Raw genomic sequence first — 26,716 nt, 5'->3', positions numbered from 1 at the left:
TTAAGGCTAGATTGCTCTCAAGGACACTTTTAGAATGTCCTTTTCTTCTCTCCAGTAAGGCATGTAGTCTTATCTTCTCCCTGACACACAGAGTTCTTCTGGAGAATTGCTGGAAGTAATAACATTTCTCTGGATTGTGTGAAGATGGTAAACACACAATGCAAACAGAGTGTGGATCTTATTTCGCCATTATCTTCCTACAGGAAGGACATTTGATAAATAAAGCTGGCATTTCTGACAGAAAATAGTTCTCAAAATTGTCCGAAAATAACTGAAAGTTATCAGCAGTCACAAATGTAGAGTAAAGATGAAATAAACCAATTTCTGACCAGAAAAATAAAAAATTGGCAAGCTCAAAGCTCCAGGATCCTCACAGAAGGATCCGGAAAAAAGAACTGACCTGTCAGCTGTGGTGCTTGATGGGAATAGGGAGCTCCTGGAGGTCTTAAATACAAAGTGCCCAGGTGCTGAGAAGTCTTAAAGGCAAGGTGCCAAGTTTTTTGTACTGTGATGATTTTTCATCTACGCAGCCTATGGGCTAATTGCCTGCTGTTACTTATTGTTTTCTCTGAAAATAAAGGGTAGCCTTGGAACATTTTTGAAGTTTATGTTCTCTGTTACAGTATTTATATGCAAAATTATTTTCCATAATGAGAAACCCATGTATTATTGGCATATTAGCCTATTTGAGGTATGATAGGCTGCATGGTTATATATATATACATGTATATATGTATGTTTTTGGAGGTATTATGTACTTTTTTGCTTAAACATACACATATATATGAATTTTTGTATATGGTCCGGGGTCCCGCATGTGGCAGGGATTATTCAGTGCTTATGACTATTGATGAGTTGCCCCTGGAAGAGAATCTATCTACCTTCTGATTCCTCACCAGCAGAATAATCCCAGGCAGCAGTCTGGATACGGAAGCTTCTAAGCTCTCACATTGCTTGTAGGGGCGCTGGCTTCATGTTGATGCAGGAAGGGGCATCAGATCACGTAACTGAAGCCATATAGCACCCACCTTGGTGCAATAATGCCAGTTTCCATCTATCTTTCTCGAGTAGTGCAGTACCAAAATACCAAGTCCAATCTTATTAACAGACCATACAGCTCATCCATCAAATGGGGAGGTAGGCGAGTCGGAGAGCAATCTGCAGGTAGATACCGTATCCTGCAGAAAGATGGTTTCAGCAGGTAAAGTAACTTTTTGTTCTGATGGAAACTTCTATCTGCAGGCTCTTCTCTTGTAGTAGACAGAGCAATACCCTGCCGCTGTAGAAGGGTTAATGGTTGGTTAGATGAGGAAATTTTGCAAAATAGACCTATTGAAGCGGCCGTCCCAATGGACCTCGCAATACCGACTGTAATTCTTGGTGGAAGTATGTAGGGATGCCCACTTCGCCGCTTTGCAGACCTCTGCTAGGGGGTCACTTCTGGCAAGAGTAGAATTGGTGGATTTGGCTCTCGTGGAATGGGCCCTGCTGTCTTGCAAAGGATCCTTCTTGACCAAGGCGTAGCACGTTTTGATCCAGAGAATGATCCATCTTGAAAGGGTCCTCTTCAGCACTGCCTTCCCCTTTTTAGCTTAGCAGACCCCACAAAGAGCCTGTCATCTAATCGTATGTCTTTATTGTGGTCCAAATAGTAGCTGACTGTCTGTCTAGGACGCAGCCTTTGCAATCACTCCTCCTCCTTAGTGGGATAGGAAGATGGTAAAAAGTGGAGAGGGTGATATACAGACCCAGGTGGAGGGAGTCACCACTTTTGGCAGGAAAGCAGCCATAGTACGCAAAACCTACTTGCCAGGGAAAAAATATGTAAAGTGTGGACAGTAACTACGAGGCTGTACCTTGCTCACCCGTCTGGCTGAAGTGATGGCCACCAAAAACACAGTCTTGAGTTAACACCCTTAAGGAACAATAATGCAGGGACCTGAACAGAATCCCAATACGACAAGTCAAAACCAAAATAAGGTCCCATAGGGGCACAACAAAGAAGGTTGGTAGATACATATTTGTCAATTCCTTCAGAAAAAGCATAGCAATGGGGATCTGAAAAGGGATGGCAGGTCTGGCAGACAGGAATGTTAGCAACACAGCCAAATACCCCTGGACACTACTTACTGTACAACTCTTCAGGGAAAGGGAAAGTGCATATCACAGGATCTATGACATGTGGAGTAGTGCAGCTGAATACAACTGAAATGCATTCCCGAATGTTCCCCTCAACGGATACTGGTGACCACAGAACTAATGGCAGTGACCACTGTCCGAGCAGGTGAACAGGTTCACCTGAAGAGTGCCCCACTTGGCAAAGATGTTCTGAGCTACCTCTAGCAGAAGTTCCCACACGTGACCTGCAATATAACGCCAGCTCAGGCTGTCGGCTCTGACATTCAGAGACCCCGCTAGTTGACTGGTGGTTAAACGTGATCCCCTGGCGCTGTGTGCCCAATACCACGGTCTCAAAACCTCCAAACAAAGGAGGTGAGACCTTTGTCCCCATTGCTTGTTAACTTACCACAACACCATTTGGTTGTCTGTCAAAATCCTGATGGGTCAACCTTTGATAGAGGGATGGAAGCCTTTGAGAGCCTGCCAAATTGCCTGCAATTCCAACAGGTTGGTATGAATAACCAGTTCTTCTAGAACCCAGATGTCTCTGATCTCCATGTCAGGTCACCACCCCAAGCTGGAGCCATCCGGCACTGCCGTAGTCACAGCCGGAGGGAGAGTGAAGGCTATTCCAAAGCTGAGCTTTCCTCGCTCCTCCATCAAGCCACTTCTGATGCAGAGCTGGGTGAGATCACAATGGAGTCCACCAGATCTCTGTACTGTAGCCACTGCCTGCAGAGGCACCACTGTCTGACCCTCATATGCCAATGTGTGTGCATCCCTAGAAGAATACATGTAGCCAGCATACCTAGGAATCTTAGACCTTCAGGATTGGAACTCATGTACCTTTTTGAAAGGTTGGAACCACTTTGCAAATGTCAGTGATGCTCTGAGGCAGAATGAAGGCATAGAGACGGGTGGTGTCCAGTACCGTCCCTATGAACTCAAATCGTTGAGCGGGCCCAGTTGAGATTTAGACTTGCTAACTGAAAAGCCTAGCTCGAACACCAGGCATGCTGTTGACTGAAAATGGCATTACATCACCTCTGGGAAGTTGGCTTTGATTAGCTTTGTTGGTGCAGAAACATTAGGATTACTGCCTGGTGGTGCTGGAAAGGAGGTGGTGGAGGAGGAGGAGGATTGCTGGGCGGATCCACTGCCCTTTCCTCTGGCTCTCTACTGTCTGACCAATGGGTTTGGTTGCTGCTGGGTCTGTGCCAATTCTTGCTACTGTTGACAAAAGGAGACTTTTCTCAAGAAGACACTAAAAATTATGAAATTGGCCATAACGGGAGGTAGCTGAAGTCCCAATGAGTGGGATGTAGTAGCCTTGCTCGCCTTAAATCTCCTTAATGCCGAATTGGCATGGCTCAAAACAAGGGACATCTATTGAACAGTATGTCCATCAAATTGGCCTGGACGTCAGGAGAGAAGTTAGAAGTATGGACCCAGGCATGTCTCCAGATGAAAATTTAAATGCCATTAGCACAGGCCCCCGATTCATCTGTGTCCAAACTTGATTTTATAATAAGATGAAAACCCTCTATCTGTTTTAAATCACTCTCTGAATGTGGCCTCATGTCTTCCAGCACATGAGGCATCATCATCTGAACCATAGCCCAGAGGGAGTGATGGTAGCGTGCAAGGAGACCATTGGAATTTATGGACTTCAGAATCATACTTCTAGCCGAGAATGATTTCTTTCCCCAGGCCTCCAGGCATTTTCATTCCATCTCTGAAGGGAAGGCCCCTGAACATTGTCCCGATGAGCAGGAAGCCTGAATGACCAGGCTCTTAGGTGAAGAGTGGGCTTATAAGAAGGACGGATCACCAAGAACTTGGAGATAAAAGAAACCAGTTTTCGCAGGCTCTCAGGACCTGGTCTAAAAGGTCAATATTAAAGGTCTGTAAGGGCTACGCAGTTGGTGTTGCGGGATTAAGATGTTCCATTAGGATGTGTCACGGGTCCGACTTACAAGAGACTCTAAACCCTAATGACTGGTGGTGCGCCACCCCCCTTTCACCTTGCCCCTTGTCTCCACAGCCACTGACCGATCCATGGTACGAGGAAGCGGGAGACACCGAGACAGATTGGCCCAACTGGGTGAATGTGTACGGCTCCTTTAAGGCTGAACGTGGTGACTGTGGAGCCACGCCCCTAGTGACGTCAAAAGCCGGAAGCTCAGGATCGAGGACGGACGGCGTTTCCCTGGCGGAGGACATCGAGGAGGAGAGCAGCGCTGAACGAGACCGAGGAAGAGAAGAAGACGAGAACGACAAGCCAGGAGGCCAACGGTTGGACGCTTCGCCCTGCCACGCACCCACGGGAGGAGCGTGGCTAAGAGAGGTACGGGGCCGGGTCGCGGGTTGGGTTGGGAGGCGGAGACAGCCACCTGTGTGAAACTCCCCGCAAGAGAAACCCTTTCCTGAGCACGAGCACCCTCTCGCACGCCCGTTTATAAATTGAGCACTTCACATGGTTCGTCCTCCCTCACTCCCGGTCCTTTTGTTACTCCCAGAGTGCAGGAAGTAATTCGCCTTTCTCTTCGTTTCCTTTCTTTTTGGTACCTCGTGGGATCCTTGAGCTGAGACGGATCAGGAAGAGGACCTCCAAGACCACAAGGCACCACGACAGTCAACGTTATGTAAAGACTAGAGACTCCTTTGAGTTACATGAAGAAAACGTACATTTCAATAAAACCCTCCTTGACACCCTTACTAAAAGCCCCCGTGTTTGTCTTTGAGCCGGCAACCCCAGCTCCAGTGGTCGAACCTCCTATTACTTCAGAGCCCCCGGGACAATTGGTGTCAGAAGTGGGATCCCCTTCACCATCCATCTGTGAGGACAAGATGGAGACCCTGATCGACCACCTCATAAAGGGGCAAGAAAAGTTGGAGTGGGCGGTGGAAAACCAGCTGTCCATTGCCCAGGCGGACAGAGAACTGTTCACTAAAACCATGACAGCACACGTAGAAGGCCTTAAGACTATACCCCTACCCACCGTCCAACAGGCTGCTACTGGCGAGGGGCGCATACACACTCCCCACCCATCAGGGATGGCCCTTCAAAAGTATGTACCCGGTGAAGATCCTGACGCTTTTCTGGTGAATTTTGAGCGGGCGGCTCGGGCCATGAGCTGGCCTGAAGACAAATGGCCGTTCTTTCTCGCTCCTCTCCTTACAGCAGAGGCCCCGTCGGCGTACCAAGCAGCAAATCCTCTGGGGACAACCCCGTATGCAACTATTAAGATGGTCATACTGGATCATCTAGGGCTGGATCAGGAGGCTTATAGAGTTCTCTTCCGAAAAGAGAAAGGGGTTCAAGGGGAAAATCCTAAAACACTGTTCTTCAGGTTAAAAATGGCGGCTGATAAATGGCTACGCCCCGATGTGTGTACTAAGGAAGACATACTGAACAAAATCTATGTCGAGCAGTTCATGGAGGCATTACCGTATGCCACACAGCGGTGGCTTAGACAGCATGTAGGCCTGACAGTAGAACAAGCCATAGAAATGGCCTCACAATATGCAAGGGCCCAGCCTAAGACTACTCCGTGGGAGCCCGAAAAGATTTCCAAAGCCGTTCCTCCCAACAAAATCGACAAGAGACCGAAACTAGTACCCGAGGCACCCAGACCGTTCAAACCGACAGGAATGATGGCTCCTATGACAAAAGGTCCCCAGTGCTTCGATTGTGGCGAGTGGGGCCACATCGCCAGGCTGTGTCCCAAAAGGAAGAGCCAAGAAGAACCCATGGAAGTCGGGTATCTGCCCCGGACAGTGATGTATTCCGCAGAAATGGGCAGCACGTTCTACGTGAGTATGAGGATGAATGGGTACCAACTAAAAGCTTTATTAGACTCAGGGTGTAGACAATCTGTCGTACAGTCACGGTTCGTTACTCCTGACCAGATGAATCCCAGGAATCCCGTGTACATTAGATGCGTCCATGGGGACGTGAAGCCATACCCCATTGCCTCAATCACCATTACTCCGCAGGATAGAGACCCTTGTACTGTTAGCGTGGGGGTGGTGGATTCTCTGCCTGAAGACATGATCCTGGGGACCGACAATCCAGAGTTCCTGTCCCTCTTTAGGGAACACCTTTCCAAACCAAGGCATAGGGCGAATATTCCATCCTACCTCTCACCAGAACCCTGGGTTATTGATCGTAGTTTTAGATTTGCTCAGGCTGAGGATAGAACCCTATTCCACGCATGGGAGTCCGCCCATAGCTCTGCTGATCTGACATCACAAATATACCCTCGGTTCTTGATCAAAAACGACTTACTGTACAGACAAGCCAGTCCTGAGGCAGAGCTGCAACTGTTGGTTCCCCAGTCTTTTAGGGAACAGGTGTTATTTTTTGCGCATGCACACTTGATGGCCGGACATGCAGGCAAGGAAAAAACCACCGACTGCATCCTAAGAAACTTCTACTGGCCGGGGATTTACAAAGATGTCCAAGATTTCTGTGCGCGGTGCGAGGTGTGCCAACGAAGAAACACACAGCGTCCTCCGGCTGCTCCCCTACAACGGATGCCCATCATTGGGGTACCATTCGAGCGAGTTGGCATGGACCTAATAGGACCCCTGCCTAAGACTGGGAGAGGCTATCTATACGCTTTGGTGATTGTCGATTACGCTACCCGATTCGTGGAAGCATTTCCCTTGAAGAATACTACCACAGCTTCCATTGCCGAAAAATTCGTGGAACTATTCTCACGGGTGGGCTTCCCTAAAGAAGTGTTGACGGACCAGGGAACTCCGTTCACATCTAAATTAATGAAGGAAGTGTGCACCTCGCTGGATATAAAACACTTGAAAACCTCGGTGTATCATCCACAAACCGATGGTTTAGTGGAGAGGTACAACCAGACTCTGAAACAAACCCTAAAGAAAATGCTGACGGCAGAAGGGCCCACCTGGGATCGACTCCTACCTATTGCCCTGTACGTGATACGGGCCCAGAAGCAAAGTAGCCTAGGATGCTCTTCGTTCGAGCTTCTATATGGTAGGCTGCCCAGGAGTCTCCTGGACATCACCAAAGAGATGTGGGAAAACGAGATGTCACAGGAGCAAAAGACCATGTTGGAGTACACCACTCAGCTACAAACCAGACTGGGTAAATTAAGAGAACTCGCATATACCTCCATGGAGAACCAACATGAGAGGTACAAAAAATCATATGACAAGGGCTAGAGACTAAGAACCATGGATGTGGGAAAATGGGCTCTCGTGCTATTGCCTTCCATCAGTAATAAGAACAAGAACGTGTGGCAAGGCCCCTACCAGATTACTGAAAAGATTGGAAACACCACCTACAGGCTCCGGTTAACCCCTACCAAGTCGCAAATCTACCATATCAACCTCTTGAAGGAGTGGTTGGGACCCCTACCCCGGACGGGACATTTTGTAGGGCAGATCGATGCCCGACATACCTCCACTCTTGAACAGCTGGTAGTGAACACGGAGCTATCTCTCAAAGAAAGGCAAGAGTTGACAGAGACCCTAACCCGGTATGCAGATGTGTTTTCCGACTTACCTGGAAGAACAGATTTAGCGGAACACTGCATCGAAACACTTCCTGGAGAAGTAGTAAAGCAAAGACCCTACCGTATACCGGCAGCAGGGAAAGAAACGGTACGAAAGGAAGTCCAGGACATGCTCAAATTGGGCGTCATACGACCCTCGCAGAGTCATTGGTCGTCACCGATTGTTCTGATTCCTAAACCAGACGGTACCAAAAGATTTTGTATGGACTTTCGGGCCCTGAATGCAGTCTCGCAGTTTGATACGTATCCAATCCCTAGGGTCGATGACTTGATTGAAAAAATTGGAGATGCTAAATATATCACCACCATTGACCTCACAAAGGGGTATTGGCAGGTTCCCCTTCGTGAGGAGGATAGGAAAAAAACGGCTTTTGTAACGGATGAGGGAGCATTCGAATTCACAGTTCTGCCGTTTGGCCTACATGGCGCTCCAGCTACGTTTCAACGTCTGATGAACAAGGTCCTGCATCCCTTTTCTCAGTTTAGTTCGGCTTACTTGGATGACATAGTCATATACAGTCAGAATTGGGAGGAACATCTCCTGCATTTGCAAACCATTTTGTCAGCCCTTAGAGCAGCAGGACTCCACATCAACGCGAAGAAATCGCGAGCCGCTTTTCAAAGTGTGAACTATCTAGGCTACGTGCTGGGTGAGGGAACCATCGCTCCACAGAGCGAGAAAGTAAGAGCGATAGCTGCAGTTCCATTCCCCAGTTCTAAAAGAGACCTTCGAGCCTTTCTTGGCCTGGTGGGTTACTATCGGCGCTTTATTCCAGGCTTTGCAGAGCTGGCAGCTCCCTTAACTAATTTGCTCCGCAAAGATGCCAAAACTCAGGAATTCAGTCACCCCACGAAAGAGGCCTTACATGCGTTCCACCTTCTGAAATCCACAATGACAACCGCTCCTGTCCTGATATCGCCTGATCATAGCAAACCCTTCCTGCTGTCCACGGACGCTTCCTATCAGGGGATAGGGGCTGTCCTGTCTCAAATCAAAGAGGGGGTTGAACATCCGATTCTATATGTCAGTAGGAAATTGTTCCCCAGGGAGTGCCGTTACTCCACCATTGAGAAGGAGGCCTTAGCTATAAAGTGGGCAGTCGAAAAGTTAAGGTACTACTTGGAGGGCAAACCCTTCGTCCTCCATACTGATCACGCTCCCCTGAAGTGGATACACCAAAATAGCAGTCACAACCCCAGGGTGTTACGATGGTTTCTGTCCTTACAGCCATATTCGTTCACAGTTCACCATCGTAAAGGAAAGGACAATGCAAATGCGGACTTCCTGTCCCGTGTGTTCCCTCTCCCCGATCGGGAGAAGCCAGGGGGGGAGGTGTGTCACGGGTCCGACTTACAAGAGACTCTAAACCCTAATGACTGGTGGTGCGCCACCCCCCTTTCACCTTGCCCCTTGTCTCCACAGCCACTGACCGATCCATGGTACGAGGAAGCGGGAGACACCGAGACAGATTGGCCCAACGGGGTGAATGTGTACGGCTCCTTTAAGGCTGAACGTGGTGACTGTGGAGCCACGCCCCTAGTGACGTCAAAAGCCAGAAGCTCAGGATCGAGGACGGACGGCGTTTCCCTGGCGGAGGACATCGAGGAGGAGAGCGGCGCTGAACGAGACCGAGGAAGAGAAGAAGACGAGAACGACAAGCCAGGAGGCCAACGGTTGGACGATTTGCCCTGCCACGCACCCACGGGAGGAGCGTGGCTAAGAGAGGTACGGGGCCGGGTCGCGGGTTGGGTTGGGAGGCGGAGACAGCCACCTGTGTGAAACTCCCCGCAAGATAAACCCTTTCCTGAGCACGAGCACCCTCTCGCACGCCCGTTTATAAATTGAGCACTTCACATGGTTCGTCCTCCCTCACTCCCCGTCCTTTTGTTACTCCCAGAGTGCAGGAAGTAATTCGCCTTTCTCTTCGTTTCCTTTCTTTTTGGTGCCTCGTGGGATCCTTGAGCTGAGACGGATCAGGAAGAGGACCTCCAATACCACAAGGCACCACGACAGTCAACGTTATGTAAAGACTAGAGACTCCTTTGAGTTACATGAAGAAAACGTACATTTCAATAAAACCCTCCTTGACACCCTTACTAAAAGCCCCCGTGTTTGTCTTTGAGCCGGCAACCCCAGCTCCAGTGGTCGAACCTCCTATTACTTCAGAGCCCCCGGGACAGGATGTTTTTTTTAACAATATTTTTTATTGATTTTGAGTCACAGATCATGACTATTGACACAACAGTCCATCAGAGTCTATCATTATAAAATTATAAATTCTGTTCTTTTCATATTTATCAACTCTATTCCAAACATTGCAAGTTCACTTTCTATTTAAGGGGTCAGAACACTGTCCTTTCACAGGGACCTTCTACATTTTGGCCAATAAACTTGGAGTTCCGTAAGCTTTTCATCCCTATGCATTTTCTTCATAAGCAGTTCATCAACAATTTTTTCTTCCCCTGTGGCACACTAGGCACTCGCAAGGGCCCAATGTATGGCAATCAGTCTTTTTGCAAGGAAAGAACCCAAGGTCCACAGTCTCAGTTTTATTTTACAGTGCATACACTTTGCCCATAACGCCAGCAGGAAGGTCTTAATAGATAGCACCATGTTCATCCCAGTTATTTTATTCATAGCAGTTTCTGCACTCCTCCAAAACTCCGCTAATTTCGAACATTTCCTTGCCATGTGTAAAACATTATTCACAAGTACCAGCATCTACTACAAGTAGATGTTCTGCCAAGGTATATCAGGGCTATATCACTGGGTGTGAGGTATTTTTCATGTAAGGAATTCAATTGTATTAATTTAAAGCAGGCGCTAAAGGATATCTTTTTAACATGTTCACTCGCCGTTTGCCATTCATGTGTTGTCAGTTCCTCTGGGCAGTCTGCGGGCCTTCCCCTATCCCCCCTTTATCCTTCACTAATGCCGCTTATAATACTGAAATTCCATCCTGCGGCATCCTGAGCCATAGCTGCACAAAATTACCAGCAAAGTAAGCCCAGCAACCAATGTAGAGAGAAGATAGAACATGCCAGGTGGGGAAATCTGTGGGGGAAGCTGCTAGACTGAGTGTGGAGAAGTCAGGCAGGGGCCTTTTCCCCTGTGCCTAGCAGTCCAGGAAATATCCTGTGGCCTGTAGTGCCCAGGGGTGGATTATTACCTCTGACTCAGCACAGGTCCGAGCCCTCAGCCTGTTCGGCATTCAAGAGGCGGGGACGGAGCTGGCCCTCATGGGGCCGCAGCCAATGAGTGAAGACGAAACAGCCTAAAATCGGCTTCTAGCCAGGAAATGGGTCCATTGGTAGTCAGAGGAGTACTTATTTCCTTTACCCCCTGAAGAATGTGAGGAAGGCTATCTAGGGCGAGGTCTTGAGCGATGTCGACTGGACCTTTTATCTGTAGCCCTTGCATTAAAGAGTTGTGCTTCCTGCTCTTTTATGGCCTTCGGGTGGATGCTCTGGCAGGTGTTGCAGGCATGGTAGTCGTGCCGATCTGAGGCACCAGAGATTGATAGAGTATGGATCTGTCATGGACATCTTCTCTCACAGTCTCGACAGAGTTTAAACCCTTATTTCTTGCGGAGAGACATGTTATTGCACACAGTTTTTGGTGTATGAAGACAATTCTTCCGAAAGAGAACAAGCTCCGATCTGTGCTTAAGGCACAGAAAACAAGCATTTGCAATGCAATAGCTCTCGCATTAGAAAAGTGTGAGCTATTGGGTAAATGACACATTTTTTTAATATGTGTTGGCTTTGAAAATATATAAATTAATAGCATCGTTATTCACAAAGCCAATAGCTTACACTTTTCTAATGTGAGTCCTATTGGCTACGGCAATTCTTGTTGGTAGCAAGCAAAGACAGTGCTGTTCTGGTGCTGAGTGATGATGTGGTTGGGCTGAGTGATGTGGTGGTGTATTAGAGTGATGTGGTGGTGTCCCCGGGTGATGTGGTGGTGTTCCCGAGTGATGTGGTGGTGTTCCCGAGTGATGTGGTGGTGTCCCCGAATGATGTGGTGGTGTCTCTGAGTGATGTGGTGGTGCCCCTGAATGATGTGGTGTTGTCCCTGTGTGATGTGGTGGTGTCCCTGAGTGGTGGCCCTGAGTGATGTGGTGGTGCCCCCGAGTGATGTGGTGGTGTCCCCGAGTGATGTGGTGGTGTCCCCGAGTGATGTGGTGGTGTCCCAGAGTGATGTGGTGGTGTTCCCGAGTGATGTGGTGATGTCACCGAGTGATGTGATTGTGTCCCTGAGTGATGTGGTGGTGCCCCCGAGTGATGTGGTGGTGTCCCGAAGTGATGTGGTGGTGTCCCCGAGTGATGTGGTGGTGTCCCCGAGTGATGTGGTGGTGTTCCCGAGTGATGTGGTGGTGTCCTCGAGTAATGTGGTGGTGTCCCCGAGTGATGTGGTAGTGTCCCGGAGTGATGTGGTGGTGTCCCCGAGTGATGTGGTGGTGTCCCCGAGTGATGTGGTGGTGTCCCCGAGTGATGTGGTGGTGTCCCGGAGTGATGTGGTGGTGTCCCGGAGTGATGTGGTGGTGTCCCGGAGTGATGTGGTGGTGTCCCCGAGTGATGTGGTGGTGTCCCCGAGTGATGTGGTGGTGTCCCCGAGTGATGTGGTGGTGTCCCCGAGTGATGTGGTGGTGTCCCGAGTGATGTGGTGGTGTCCCCGAGTGATGTGGTGGTGTCCCCGAGTGATGTGGTGGTGTCCCCGAGTGATGTGGTGGTGTCCCGGAGTGATGTGGTGGTGTCCCGGAGTGATGTGGTGGTGTCCTGGAGTGATGTGGTGGTGTCCCGGAGTGATGTGGTGGTGTCCCCGAGTGATATGGTGGTGTTCCCGAGTGATGTGGTGGTGTTCCCGAGTGATGTGGTGGTGTCCCTGAGTGATGTGGTGGTGTCCCCGAGTGATGTGGTGGTGTCCCCAAGTGATGTGGTGGTGTGGTGTCCCCAAGTGATGTGGTGGTGTGGTGTCCCCGTGTGATGTGGTGGTTTCTTCGAGTGATGTGGTGGTGTTCCCGAGTGATGTGGTGGTGTTCCCGAGTGAAGTGGTGCTGTTCCTGAGTGATGTGGTGGTGTTCCCGAGTGATGTGGTGGTGTCCCCGAGTGATGTGGTGGTGTCCTAGAGTGACGTGGTGGTGTCCTAGAGTGACGTGGTGGTGTCCCCGAGTGACGTGGTGGCGTCCCTGGGTGACGTGGTGGTGTCCCTGAGTGATGTGGTGGTGTCCCTGAGTGATGTGGTGGTGTCCCTGAGTGATGTGGTGGTGTCCCTGAGTGATGTGGTGGTGGCCCCGAGTGATGTGGTGGTGGCCCCGAGTGATGTGGTGGTGGCCCCGAGTGATGTGGTGGTGTCCCTGAGTGATGTGGTGGTGTACACGAGTGATGTGGTGGTGTCCCCGAGTGATGTGGTGGTGTCCCCGAGTGATGTGGTGGTGTCCCCGAGTGATGTGGTGGTGTCTTCGATTGATGTGGTGGTGTTCCCGAGTGATGTGGTGGTGTTCCCGAGTGATGTGGTGCTGTTCCTGAGTGATGTGGTGCTGTTCCTGAGTGATGTGGTGGTGTCCCCGAGTGATGTGGTGGTGTCCCCGAGTGATGTGGTGGTGTACACGAGTGATGTGGTGGTGTCCCCGAGTGATGTGGTGGTGTCCCCGAGTGATGTGGTGGTGTCCCCGAGTGATGTGGTGGTGTCTTCGATTGATGTGGTGGTGTTCCCGAGTGATGTGGTGGTGTTCCCGAGTGATGTGGTGCTGTTCCTGAGTGATGTGGTGCTGTTCCTGAGTGATGTGGTGGTGTCCCCGAGTGATGTGGTGGTGTCCCCGAGTGATGTGGTGGTGTCCTAGAGTGATGTGGTGGTGTCCTAGAGTGATGTGGTGGTGTCCCCGAGTGACGTGGTGGCGTTCCTGAGTGACGTGGTGGCGTTCCTGAGTGACGTGGTGGTGTCCCTGGGTGATGTGGTGGTGTCCCTGAGTGATGTGGTGGTGGCCCCGAGTGATGTGGTGGTGGCCCCGAGTGATGTGGTGGTGGCCCCGAGTGATGTGGTGGTGGCCCCGAGTGATGTGGTGGTGGCCCCGAGTGATGTGGTGGTGGCCCGAGTGATGTGGTGGTGTCCCCGAGTGATGTGGTGGTGTCCCCGAGTGAAGTGGTGGTGTCCCCGAGTGAAGTGGTGGTGTCCCCGAGTGATGTGGTGGTCTTCCCGAGTGATGTGGTGGTCTTCCCGAGTGATGTTGTGGTGTCTCTGAGTGATGTGGTGGTGTCCCCAAGTGATGTGGTGGTGTCCCCGAGTGATGTGGTGGTGTCCCCGAGTGATGTGGTGGGGTCCCCGAGTGATGTGGTGGTGTTCCCGAGTGATGTGGTGGTGTCTTCGAGTGATGTGGTGGTGTCCCCGAGTGATGTGGTGATGTCTTCGAGTGATGTGGTGGTGTCCCCGAGTGATGTGGTGGTGTCCTTGAGTGATGTGGTGGTGTCCCCGAGTGATGTGGTGGTGCCCCCGAGTGGTGCCCCTGAGTGATGTGGTGGTGCCCCTGAGTGATATGGTGGTGCCCCTGAGTGATGTGGTGGTGTAACTGAGTGATGGAGGGTGGAGTTGGAGAGTGGAGTTGGAGTTGGATTTGGAGGTGGAGGTTGGAGGGTGGAATTGGAGGGTGGAATTGGAGGGTGGAGTTGTAGGGTGGAGTTGTAGGGTGGAGTTGGAGTTGGAGGGTGGAGTTGGAGGGTGGAGTTGGAAGGTGGAGTTGGAGGGTGGAGTTTGAGGGTGGAGTTGGAGGGTGGAGTTGGAGGGTGGAGTTGGAGGGTGGAGTTGGAGTTGGAGGGTGGAGTTGGAGGGTGGAGTTGGAGTTGGAGGGAGAGCAAGGAGTAACAGAAAGCGCGTGGGTGCGAGAGCGAGAAAGAGACGTAGAGAGAGGGGTAGGAGGAGAAAAAAAAACACACGAGTTGTTCGCACGTAGAAAGTGAAATAAAATGAGTTAAAAACACCTGGCAACTGCTTATATTTTTCAATATTCAGCATTGAAAGGGAAAGTAGGTTAACGAGAGGGATGTTATGGGGAGAGTGAGGGAGAGCGCGAGAATGAGAGAGAACTACAGGGGAGGAATGGAGATAAAGAGAGCAAGGAGTAACAGAAAGAGCGTGGGTGCGAGAGCGAGAAAGAGACGTGAGGAGAGTAGCTTTTAGTATTGGGCAAAAGGCCCACCGGTGAGCATTATCTAATGCATGGCGAGTGTAGGGCTAAAAAAACAAGATAGCGGGGAGTGCATTCCTTTCAAGTCTGATGGGGGAGTGGGCGGGGGAGCGGCAGCCTTTAAAGTCTGATGGGAGGGTGGGCGGGGGAGCAAATGGTGAGGCACATGCACTGGCCATAATCCGCATTCCAAAGCCCTCTGGCATCAAAGGAAGGGTGGGAGGGAACGAGCATATGGGGTGTGAGCGATAACGAAAGTAGGAGGGGGAGCAGGAAGTGAGGCCGAGTGCGCGCTGGCGAAAGCACTCCAGATGCCAGCTTCGCGCTTGAATGCCTCACATGCACTGGCCATAATCCGCATTCCAAAGCCCTCTTGTTAGGCTTTCCTGGAGCCCCTACATAATTTCTTGCAGAAGCAATGCGCAAGCGCATTGACTACAGCGAGACCTAAAAAGAAGCCGACTTCCACACTCAGCTGAATCATGTGGAAAGCCATCTCTGACCCAGGAAACATCCAGGCACATGACTATTTAGATCAAGCATTAACAACGCTTCAGGCAGCCAAGGGCAGTTGGACTTGTTTAAAAAAATGGTAAGTGTGCGCATGATACCGTTGAAAAGTACAGACCCACTCAGGTATTCTGCCCCAATCAAAAAGAAAGAGGTTCAACTTCTGGTTGGGGGGTTAATACCAAACGCTGCGTAAATGGAAACGAGTGGAGAGGAAAATAAATTCCAGGAAGCAATCCGCTCTTCAGCTTTTCTGTCGGGTTTTGTAAACGGACGCTTAAATTGTGGAGCGTGAGCGACCGGTTGGCGTGATCAACATGAAAAAAACCCACAATCCTAATTCCTGGCCCCCGGTGCCTATAGCAACGGACATCCGTCTCCTTGGAAACTAATCTCGTGGTATTCGAACAATGCACCGGCCTTTAATCTGCCGAACACTGGAAATCTGTATTCGAGGCTGCTTCTCCTTCTCCCTCACCGTCAGGAACCCGAACCGACCTAAAAAACATGCAGTTTCCCAGAACACACGGGCGGGGGATTATTCGAAATCCAAACAAGCACTCTTCGTTGTAACCAACTACACGTGAGGGACAGGGTAATTGTTCGTTTTTCAGCAACCAGATGTTCCTCAAACCTCCTCCATCCAGAGTCCTCAGGGGTATTAAGGCCAAGAAATAGACAACATGTCGTGTTGGAGGGAGGGGGTAGAGCACAAAGGAAGGTGGCGTATTTTTCTGCTCACATGGCAAGGGATTACACCGTCAAACCGCACCTTTCACTCCGCCATCCTTCCTGAATGAGGCAGGGTGGGTGCAAAGAGCGCAAGAGACAGCGGTAAAGCAGAGGCAGCTGTTGGAACTCCAGATGATTGGGCACGGCGCATTCAGAAACTTCTAGTGCTGGGCATACTCACACCTAAACGTGCTGCATTAGCAAAAACCTCCTTTCTGAGCCAGAAAGCCTTGACTTTCCCTTTAACAGTACTGCAGAAAAGAAGAACTGAAACAGGACAAGTTTTTTTTATTATACATGACAAATGCGTCCCTGGGACCAATGGTGAGTTGCCTTAATTTATACATCGGTTTCACATTAGCAAACTACCGCAGCCGGCCCGAAAACCGGAAGTTGAGCAGCGTCAAGCCGGTCGTGGGGCGGGACTTCCGCCTTCTGCGTGAAGCCCGCAACCACGGAGTGCCTAGCAGAGAGCAGCACTGGTGATGCGGGGCTCCCATGCCTGAGGCAGAGCCCCCTGAGGCCGCCGATGCAAGTGCGGGGCTCCCATGAGTGAGGGAAGCCCCGCGTGTGTGCCAGGTGATGTGGCGGAGATACCAGGGGAGTTGCGACAAAAGAGCCAGGTGAGTGCGGGTCTTAGAGAGGGGTGGGGGGGCTGTGTGTGCGTGCGTGTGTGTGGCTGTGTGCCTGCGTGAGAGAGATGGGGGGTGTGGCTGTGCCTGCGTGTGTGTGCATGCATGCGTGCATGTGGCTGTGTGCGTGCATGTGTGTGGCTGTGTGTGTGTGCGCGCGCGCGATTGCGAGAGGCTGACTTGCTGTGAATGTGGGACAGGAGATGTGCATGGTGCAGGGCTGTACGTGCGCGCACACGAGGTGAAATCGGGGAGGGAAAGCGCGTACCCATCCCCTGTCCAACATTCCCGGCAAGTTAACAACATACGGTCTTTCGCTGGACGCAGCGCTTCGCGCTGCTAACTCCAGCAAGACCTAAAAAGGAAACTGAGGTAATTGTGCTGAGGTGGGGGTTGTAGGGTTTCAGTGATGTCATCTGACACCACATCCCGTTTCGACATGAAGCCAGTGCCATTTACTGGCGTAGTGAGAGATTTGGAGTTTCTGTATCCAGTCTGGTGCCTGGGATTGTTTACAGGTGAGGAATCAGCAGGTAGACGTATCCATTAAAAATATCTGGCTTGATTGTTAAAAATCTTCTGTCCTCTTCATTTGGGTGTTTATATAGCACATTATCATTCAAAAAAGTCATCTTGGCACTGGAAGATGGTCAACTATGGAAAAGTGAAGAAGGCTATCATTGAGAAAAAACATGTTTTAAGCTGTTTTCTGAAAGATTGGTGTAGCTATACTGTGTGAAAATTGAACGGAAGTGAGCTCAAATATTTTGCTGCTTGGAAGAAGAAGAGTCTGCCCTTCAAACCTTATCATTTAATACTGAGTTGCAGAATGAGATGATGAATTGCAGATTGAGGTGAGCAGGCAGGAATGTAAGGCAGAACTTTGCTGTGAATTAATAGAGGGTTAAAGTTGGATAAGGCCTTGTGAACGGTCTCTAGAGATTATAAATCTGCTCTTTTTATGACAGACAGCTAAAGTAGTCAAGGCAGGAGAGAGGATATCAGGAGATTCACCGAAGGTTAAGGATCAGCTGGACTGCCAAGTTTTGAATCATGTGAATGTAGAAAATGAGATACTGAGCAATCCTAAATAAAGGGAATTGCTGTGGTCCAACCAGCATGAGATTAAAGAAGCTTGGATCATGGTCTTGTAACAAGAAATTGGAGGAAAAGGCAAGATTGCGCGCAGGCATCTGAAGATAACAAAGCAGGTGGCATAGACATGGTTGATATGGCTGGTAAAATTCAAATTAGAGCCCATGAGGAAGCCTATATTTTGGGCTGAAGAGGCTGGGGTAGGAGCAGTCCCAGATCTACCGGCCACCAGTCAGTGGGCCAGGCACTTTGCAGAAGAGAAGTAACTCTGTTGTGTCACAGTTTCGTTTTAGGTAGTTATCAAGCATTCATTCAGCAACAGAGGGCATACAGGCATTGAACATGTTTTGGCAAGGTTTACATTCTCAAAGGTGGAGAGCATTATCTTAGTGTCATTGGCATAGGAAACTGTTTCAGAACCAAATGATAAAACCAATGCTGCAAGGGAGACAGACAGTTAATAAAAAAGTGTAGTGCTTAAAGAGGAGCCTTGAGGAATGCCAAAAGAAGCAGGTCAGTCCTGTTGGTGAAAGGGGTAGAGATTCCACTTGGGAACGGTTGGTAGGAAAACAACAGAAGCAGGTTAAGGCGAAGTGATGAATACTTATATTGTTGAGAACTGAGGTAAGGATGTCATGAGACAATATACTGATCGCTGCTGAGAGACCAAGGAGGATCAAGGCTGCAGAGTTGCTGTGATCCGAAACTGATCTAACATCTTCATAAATTGCCAAGGAGATTTGACTCAGTATGGTGTTTAGGCCTAAAACTGCATTGAGAGTAATAAGGAAGATTATTTATTTCCAGAATGTTACAAAGGATTTGGTTGACATGTTTTTTAAAGATATTAGTGGGAAAATGTAACAAGGAAATGGGACTATAGTTAGTGAGATTTACAGAGTCAACTCAGAGTTTTTTCAGAAGACAAACCGCTAGTGCATGTTTTCAGGAATGTGGGATAGTCATCAAACGATAAAAAAAAGTTTTCCCTGGTCCTGGAGAACATGGCCAATAGAGCCAGAGCCTAGGGCAAAAATTGAGAATGGGCAAGAGTCCATTGGGGAATCAGATTGAAGAGATTTGAGTGAAATTACTTCAGTGGCATAGATGGGTGGTAACTCATGAAGAAAGGAATCTCGATGGGGTGAGGTGTGGGCCTTGGGATACAGATGAGAGTAATTGAGATCAAAGTTTGCCTAGATGTTGGATATCTTGTAAATCAGAGAGTCTGTTGCATAGTGCTTCTAATGGAATAACAGGGTTTTTTTAGATGTAGGAGGGATTTTACAATGGAAAAGACGGTTCTTGGTTGACAGGCTGGTGCTACCAAGTTAGAGCAGGAGGCAAAATGGGCATTTTAAAAGCTTTTTTTGTAGTCTGAAAAGCTGATGTTTAAGTGGCCTTGGAGGAAGGGACATATTTTTTCTTTGAGGTTCTTTCCAGACATTTACAATGCTGTTTGGCATCACACAATTTATTAGCATACCAAGGATAGGAAGGCAGTCCTCTAGGAGAAGATAAAATGTTTGTAGGTGCAAGGGGGTTAAGATAGGAAGCAGTCCAAAAGTCGAATATTGACTTAGAAGCAGTGATATTTTGAGGGAGGATAGTAAGATAATGGTATTAGGTAAAGCTTCACAGGGAGCTGGAAGTAATTTTAGCCTGTGCACACCTATGTCAAACATTAAGGTGTGCAAGCCTGATAAAACTGTGCTGAGGAGCAAGAAAGAAGGGGACAGCCAGGTGATCAAATCAGAGGAGAGCAGGTAGACACAAGGTAATAGCAAAAATAGGATCGAGGAGGTGGTCTGCTTTATGACTATGCAATATATTTCAGAGAGACAGGTCAGGGTTTTGAGACTATCTGCGAGATTACTTGAGTCAAAGTTAATCTTGTCTTCAAGTTGAAAGCTTAGATCCTCCTATATACAACTGAGGTATTTTAAAAAGTGTGAAAAAGGTACTCGAGAAGGTTGTTGCAAACGTTACTTCTAGGGCAGGGGCAGTACATTAGAGAGCCGAAAAAGGAAAAAGATGGATTCCTGTGAATGGAGAAAATTCAATCTTCTGTGAAATTATCATCAAGAGTATAAGTAATACATTGTAAAGAGGACTGAAAAATAATAGCAACACCATCACCCATTCTGTGGTAGTGTTCAACTTGGCAGAGAGAGTAGTCAACACTTAGTAAAAGATATCCTGCCCTATCTCACGCTTGTTGGTCCTGCTCAACTCCTCAGGTGGATCTATTACACATGCTTTTCAAATGCAATCTGGTTCACCAATTTTGGGTTCAGGTTTGGTCTCAAATTAATGAAATCTTCTCCACTACACATCCGTTTCATATATCACATATTTCTTTAGGTAGTATTTCACCTATCTGGAACCCTCATAATCTGGATATAAAAATAATTGACTTACTTCTTGCAGTAGCTTTTCAGCAAATTACCAAAGCTTGGAAGGACTCTACTAAACTCTCTTATCAGGCTTGGTGGTATGCTGTGTGCTATAATCATAGGTTAGATACAACATATGTTTATCCACCTGTTTTAGCCCCAAAACGAAAGCAGTTATGGGATCCGGTTACTTCATTTTTTGATTCTTGTGCCCTTCGTTCTCTGCCTAAATCTCCCTTTCAACAAGAAGTTGCTAAACCTCCCTGAGTTCCTTTTATTATATTGTCTTTTCTTTTCTTTTTCATAATATTCAAAAATTGCTATGTCGTTTAGTATTATATTTCATAGTAATGTATTACTCTTTATCTCCTAGCTGGTATTTTTCTTTTGATCTTTTTTGTATTTATCTCATATGAACTGTTTTTTATTATCCATTTTTGATTTTTGATTCTTGTTCTCATGTTTTTCATTTATTCTTTTTGTATCAATTTTATGCATTCGTGTATTTAAATTTTTTATATGACTTTTTCAAAACTTTCAATAAAGCTTATTTTGAACTTAAAGAGGGATAGTGGCAGCTAGGTCAGGGCTTGAGGAGATTGAGAGCCACGTTTCAGTATAAAAGAGGACATGCATCCAAAATCAAGTATAAATTGTTGGATTTCACCCTGATGTCAGGGGAAAGATCGAACATTGATCAGAATGTAGCAGAGAGTATCAAAGTTAACAGGTTTAAAGGTTTCTTTACAAAATGTAAACCGTTAAACAGAGTTCAGCACTTAAGGAATCTAAGGATCTCACTGAGGCAGGTAGGAGCTGTGTTAAGAATGTTGCATGTGAAGCTTTTCATTCAGACGACATCTTAATGATGGAGTCCTACATGTCGGAAACTGATATGAATTTCTTTTGTTCTTCATAGAGACGGACAAGCATATTGGGGTGGATTGTCCTCTCTATTGTAGGACCAAGATGATTTGCATATATTGTGGGCACTATCTAATGCCTACAAATCAATCAATCAAAGACATTTATAGAGCGCACTACTTACCCGGAGGGTCTCAAGGCGCTTGGGGGGGGGGGGGGGGGGGGGGGGGGTGCTGCTACTGCTCGAACAGCCAGGTCTTGAGCTTCTTCCTGAAGGAGAGGTGGTCTTGGGTCAGGCGCAGGTCGGGAGGGAGGGAGTTCCAGGTCTTGGCGGCCAGGTAGGAGAAGGACCTTCCTCCTGTTGTCGTTCTTCGGATGCGGGGGACGGCGGCGAGGGCGTGACTGGCTGATCGGAGGTGGCGTTTGGGAGCGTAGAAGTTGATGCGGTTGTCGAGGTAGCTCGGGCCTTGATCGTGTAGGGCTTTGTGTGCGTGGGTGAGGAGACGGAAGGTGACTCTTTTGTTGACGGGGAGCCAATGCAGGTCTCTCAGATGTCCGGAGATGTGGCTGTTTCGTGGGATGTCGAGGATGAGTCTGGCTGAGGCGTTCTGGATCCGCTGGAGTCTCTTCTGGAGCTTGGCGGTGGTTCCGGCGTAGAGGGCGTTGCCGTAGTCCAGTCGGCTGGTGACGAGGGCCTGGGTGACCGTCTTCCTGGTCTCGGTGGGGATCCACCGGAAGATCTTCCGTAGCATGTGCAGGATGTTGAAGCACGACGAGGAGACGGCGTTGACTTGTCTGGTCATGGAGAGGGAGGAGTCCAGGATGAAGCCCAGGTGCGTGCGTGGTCTGTCGGTTTGGGTGCGGTGCCCAGGGCGGGGGACCACCAGGAGTCGTCCCAGGCGGAGGGCGAGGAGCCCAGGATGAGGACTTCCGTCTTCTCTGAGTTCAGTTTCAGGCGGCTGGTCGTCATACACTCGGCTACATCTTTCATCCCTTCGTGAAGGTTGGCTCTGGCGGCGGCGGGGTCGTTGGTCAGGGAGAGGATCAGCTGGGTGTCGTCGGCGTAGGAGATGATGTTGAGGTTGTGTTGGCGTGCGATGGCCGCGAGGGGGCTCATGTAGACGTTGAAGAGGGTGGGGCTCAGCGAGGATCCTTGAGGGACGCTGCAGATGACTTCGGTGGCCTCTGACTTGTACGGTGGTAGACGGACTCTCTGTGTTCTTCCGTCGAGGAAGGAGATGATCCATTCCAGTGCCTTCTCCTGGATTCCGACGTTGCTGAGGCGCTGCACTAGGGTGCGGTGGCAGACAGTGTTGAATGCCGCGGAGAGGTCTAGGAGGATGAGGGCCGCTGTTTCTCCGTTGTCCATCAGGGCTCGGATGTCATCGGTGGCAGCGATGAGGGCGGTCTCGGTGCTGTGGTTGGCTCGGAAGCCAGACTGTGAGGGGTCGAGGGATCCATTCGTCTCGAGGAAGGCGGCCAGCTGTTTGTTGACGGTCTTCTCGATGACTTTGGCTGGAAACGGGAGGAGCGAGATGGGGCGGTAATTCTTGAGTTCGTGGGGTCTGCTGTTAGTTTCTTCAGTAGAGCGCTGAGTTCGGCGTGCTTCCAGCTCTCTGGGAAGGTGGCAGTGTCGAAGGAGGTGTTGATGATGTCCCGCAGGTGGGGTGCGATGACAGCGTCGGCCTTGTTGAAGACGTGGTGAGGGCAGGGGTCGGTCGGAGATCCGGAGTGGATGGAGTTCATCATGCGGACGGTGTCTTCGGTGCTGATCGGAGTCCAGGCGCGGAGGGTGGTGGTGGGCGGCGTTGCTGCGGTCGTGGCGTGCGTCGGTTGAATGCTGAAGCTGTTGTGTATAATAGTCCCACACCACCCGATCGAAAGCCTTCTCGGCATCTAGTAGAATCATATCTATCCTCTTATCCAGCCTACATCAAATGCGGCAACTGCCATATTAGTATGACTTGCGCCATTGACTTGCGCTATCCCTACCAGGTACAAATCCATGTTGTTGAGATGAAACCAGAAATTGCATTAAGGGGGCGAGCCGGGTAGCTAATATCTTTGCAAAGACCTTTGCATCTGCATTGATCAAGGAGAATGGTCGATAGGAACCCCTATCCTCTGGTGGCTTATCTTTCTTCAGGAACACTGTGTTTGGTCCAATTCCAGGTAGCCCGACCACCTGCCCCCTTATCGATATGCCTAATCAGATTCAGAAATTCAGGCATAATATTATAATTAAAACTGTTTTATAAAACTCGAGCAAAATGGAATCTTGCCCTGCTGCCTTGTAAGAAGATAGAGCTTTAAGATCTGCCTCTATTTCCCCTACAGAGATGTATTTCTATAGCGTTGATGCCTGACTCTCTGCAAGACACGGTTGTCCACAGTCCTGAATATATTCCAAATTACCAGACTGATTGATTGTTTGAGCCTGACTGTAAACATCCTGATAAAAAGGGAGAATTGCTCAACAATAGCCTGAAGATTAGTCACTACCTTTAATACCACGGATTGCATACCTCGATTTTTTATCAGAAATCTGATGTGCTAAAACTTTACCCACGCTTTGCCGTATTCATACTGTAAAACCTTATTTTTATGATAGCTAGCAGCCACCTTCTCCCCAAGCCCCCTACTTAAAAGATACCGACTTTCAATAGACCTAAGATGTAATGCCTGCTCCCCTGGCTCTCTAGTTAGTATTGCTTGGGCATGCTGAAGTTCTAACTCCGCAGTTACTTGACGCAGCCAGTTTACATTCAACTGCATGCCCTTATTTTTATCAAGAATAAACTGCTGTAGGATACCCCTGATATGTGTCTTCATAGTGTCCCACACTACCTGCGGTGGGACCGTTCCAGTATTAACTCTACTGATACCATCCTGAGAGGTGTCTTGTCCCGCATCTCCAGTGCTGGACTTTCCCTGAGGCCCTCGGCTGGTCGCCGGTTAGTCCTTCCACTCTGTTTGGCTATTGGCTGGGGGACCGATAGGGAATAATTTGTTGTTTCTGCTCCCCACTCTTGGAGGCCTGCCAACGAACCCCATGGGGGAGGGGGGGCGAGGGGGGCTATTAAGCGCGAACTCCCCTTAGGCCTGGAGTAGCTGCATGGTGGGACAGGCTGATGGCGAAACCTGTGACAGCTCATCGGAAGGAGAACAGAACGGCCCTGGATCTGCTTGTGCCCCACTTCGGCCTCTGACGGTCCGGGGTGAAGGTGGCACCTGTTGTGGCTGGGAATCCTAGGGGTAAGAGTCACCTTACAGAGTAGTCGTGGGCGGCATGACTATCACGTGGGAGGGTTGCGTGTGGTGGGAGCAGTGGAGAAGGTGGGAGGGGTTTAAAAAAAAAAAAAACTTACCTTCCCCCGGGTCCCGTGTTTTCCTGCTGCCGCAGCTCTCCTCAGCCAGGAAGCTGCCATCCACAGGCAGCCTCCCTCCCCTGCCCCAATCCCAACGCTGCAATGACAGGGTTGTGATTGGTGCGGTGCACGTGCACAGTGCCCCAGCCGGGAGCCTAATCGGAGGCAGGGAAAGTGCCACAGGCAGATCAAAGCAGTCAGGGCCCACAACATTCGGCAAGTCACTCCTCCCCTGCCCTTGAGCAGGACTTCCCATCCGCCCGCCCACAACCAGGCACTTCTGCTTTCTCGCAGTGCGAGAAGCAGAAACATAAAATGGTAGTTTTACCATTTTATGTTTCTGCTTCCTGCGCTACGAGAAAGCAGTGGGGCGACGCCCCACACCTCCATGGAGGAGCCGCCACTGATTGACAGGAACAGCCTTGCTGTAGTTCCCGTTAATGCTTGAAATGTCCATACGGCAATTTCAAAATTTGGAGGTCTGTACCTCCATCAAGCAAGAGAGTATTTTACTTTCTGCCCTGGCAGAAGACAGGTCGAGCGCCAACATATAAATGAGGCTCAGTGTTAGCTGTATACTTTGTTGTGCATGTCCTTCCAGTTACAATTATGAATATAATATACCATAACTTTTTCTGTCTCTTTAGTTTGAGTAATGTACCCAAATCGATCTGACTAAGTCAATGCTTCAGTAAGATGAGGGTAGAGCAGCATGCTTTGTTTGCAATCCTCAGTCACTACTGGAGAAAAAAATCTGAAAGATTGGATCTCAAAGAACCAACGCTGGAGAATCACAGAGTTGGGGAAGGCACTTAGAACAGGATTAAAGTCACACATAAGAGAAGGGGAAAAATAGACATGCAACATACCTCCTTCAAGACTCCCAGAACTCAGGCCGTCCTTGTTGTCAGAAGTCATTAGCATCTCCACTATCCCCCGCTTCAAGAGGGCCTGTCAGGTGCAACAGAAATGGTAACAGTTTCAAGAATTAAATTCGAAATTTGAATAAATAGTTCCTAAAGGGCACTCTATAAACCTGCACACAAACAATGCAAATGCTGCAGACCACAATAACTCCCGTAGTGGAGCTCTCATGTTGGAACCATCATGATGCAGCTAACTATTCAGTGCCATTGTACGAAAAATGTGCTCCATCATAGAATGTAAAGGAGAGATACTGTCATAAATCAGTGAGCAGGATTCAGATAGTAGTGCTTTCCAAAAACCTTGCTCTCTTACATGTCTCTGTGTAGGAACATTCTTCACAAATAGGCCAGTAGAAATGATCAGAAGATGGTAGCATTCCCTATTCTGATATTGGCAATACAAGTTTATGGTGAGGTTGACTACACTAACAGCAGCTATGCCTTCAGCATCGCTTCTGAAGCTTCTATGGCAGCTCCTGGAACCTGGTCTGCATATGAGGCCTATTCATGGGTCAAGGAGCAGCCAGAGGCTATTAGGCAGCAGGTAGTACTGAACTCCAAATAGATAACTGTGTTTCTTTGTTTGCACAAGTAACTCCCCAAACATAAGTTGATTGAGCCCCTTAAGCAAGTCTTAAATCCAAGGGGTAGTAAATAGTACGTCTTGACCTCCAAAATAGTATGGCATAGCAGTAACAAAAGTGTTTCTTATTTGTAACACCAGTTCCGCATCAAGGGTTTCTTAATAAAATCCTAGATACATGTGCAGGATTCCAGAACACAGAAGAGGATAAACTCTTCAAATAAAAAAATAATACCGCTGTAATACAACATTTGCTCTCCATTTTTATCTTAAAACATGTGCACAATCGAAATCTCAAGAAAAAATGGAATATTAATGATAAGTTTAAGACATAAAGCAGCCCTGCTAGCCAATACATCTTTTCCATTTTCCCCATTTTAAAAGAAGACTCGAGAGGGAAATGTTCCCTTTGTCATGCAGTTTGACAAAGAGGAAAATGTTGCGTCTTTTTAAATTTACCCTGGATTTAAAGATCATCTCTATGGCTGTTCAACTCTTCCCAATAAATATCTTTTACCATTCTACTGCAAGGCACTGATAGATGTCTCGGGCGGGAAGGGGAGGGTGGGTGTCCTGCCATCTTGGCCTTTAGCCACGCCTCCCACAGTGTCTCTAATAGTGATTAACAGTAGCATCATAAAGTACTTCTAGGGTTAACAGCCACCTATATAGCCATATAGCTCACAGAAAAAAAGTTGACCACACTCATTTGTGGTCATGCGTGGCAAAATTCTGAAATCAGTGTATACT

General features: G+C 48.8%; 1 protein-coding gene across 2 annotated transcripts in view; it reads right to left on the bottom strand.

Moving 5' to 3' along the window:
* GLB1L2 (galactosidase beta 1 like 2) overlaps positions 1 to 26,716 on the bottom strand; it is a 1,156,973-nt gene that overhangs the window by 640,544 nt on the left and 489,713 nt on the right. For both annotated transcript variants that reach the window (XM_086956948.1, XM_086956947.1), the window contains exon 7: positions 25,327 to 25,408. In XM_086956948.1, the coding sequence (XP_086813074.1) occupies positions 25,327 to 25,408 (82 nt within the window). The remainder of the gene's footprint in view (positions 1 to 25,326; positions 25,409 to 26,716) is intronic.

Source organism: Lissotriton vulgaris, chromosome 2_1 (genome assembly GCF_964263255.1).
Source record: "Lissotriton vulgaris chromosome 2_1, aLisVul1.2, whole genome shotgun sequence".
Classification (NCBI taxonomy): Eukaryota; Metazoa; Chordata; class Amphibia; order Caudata; family Salamandridae; genus Lissotriton; species Lissotriton vulgaris.
Note: the sequence above shows the minus strand (reverse complement) of the source record. Positions and strands in the feature narration are given on the sequence as shown.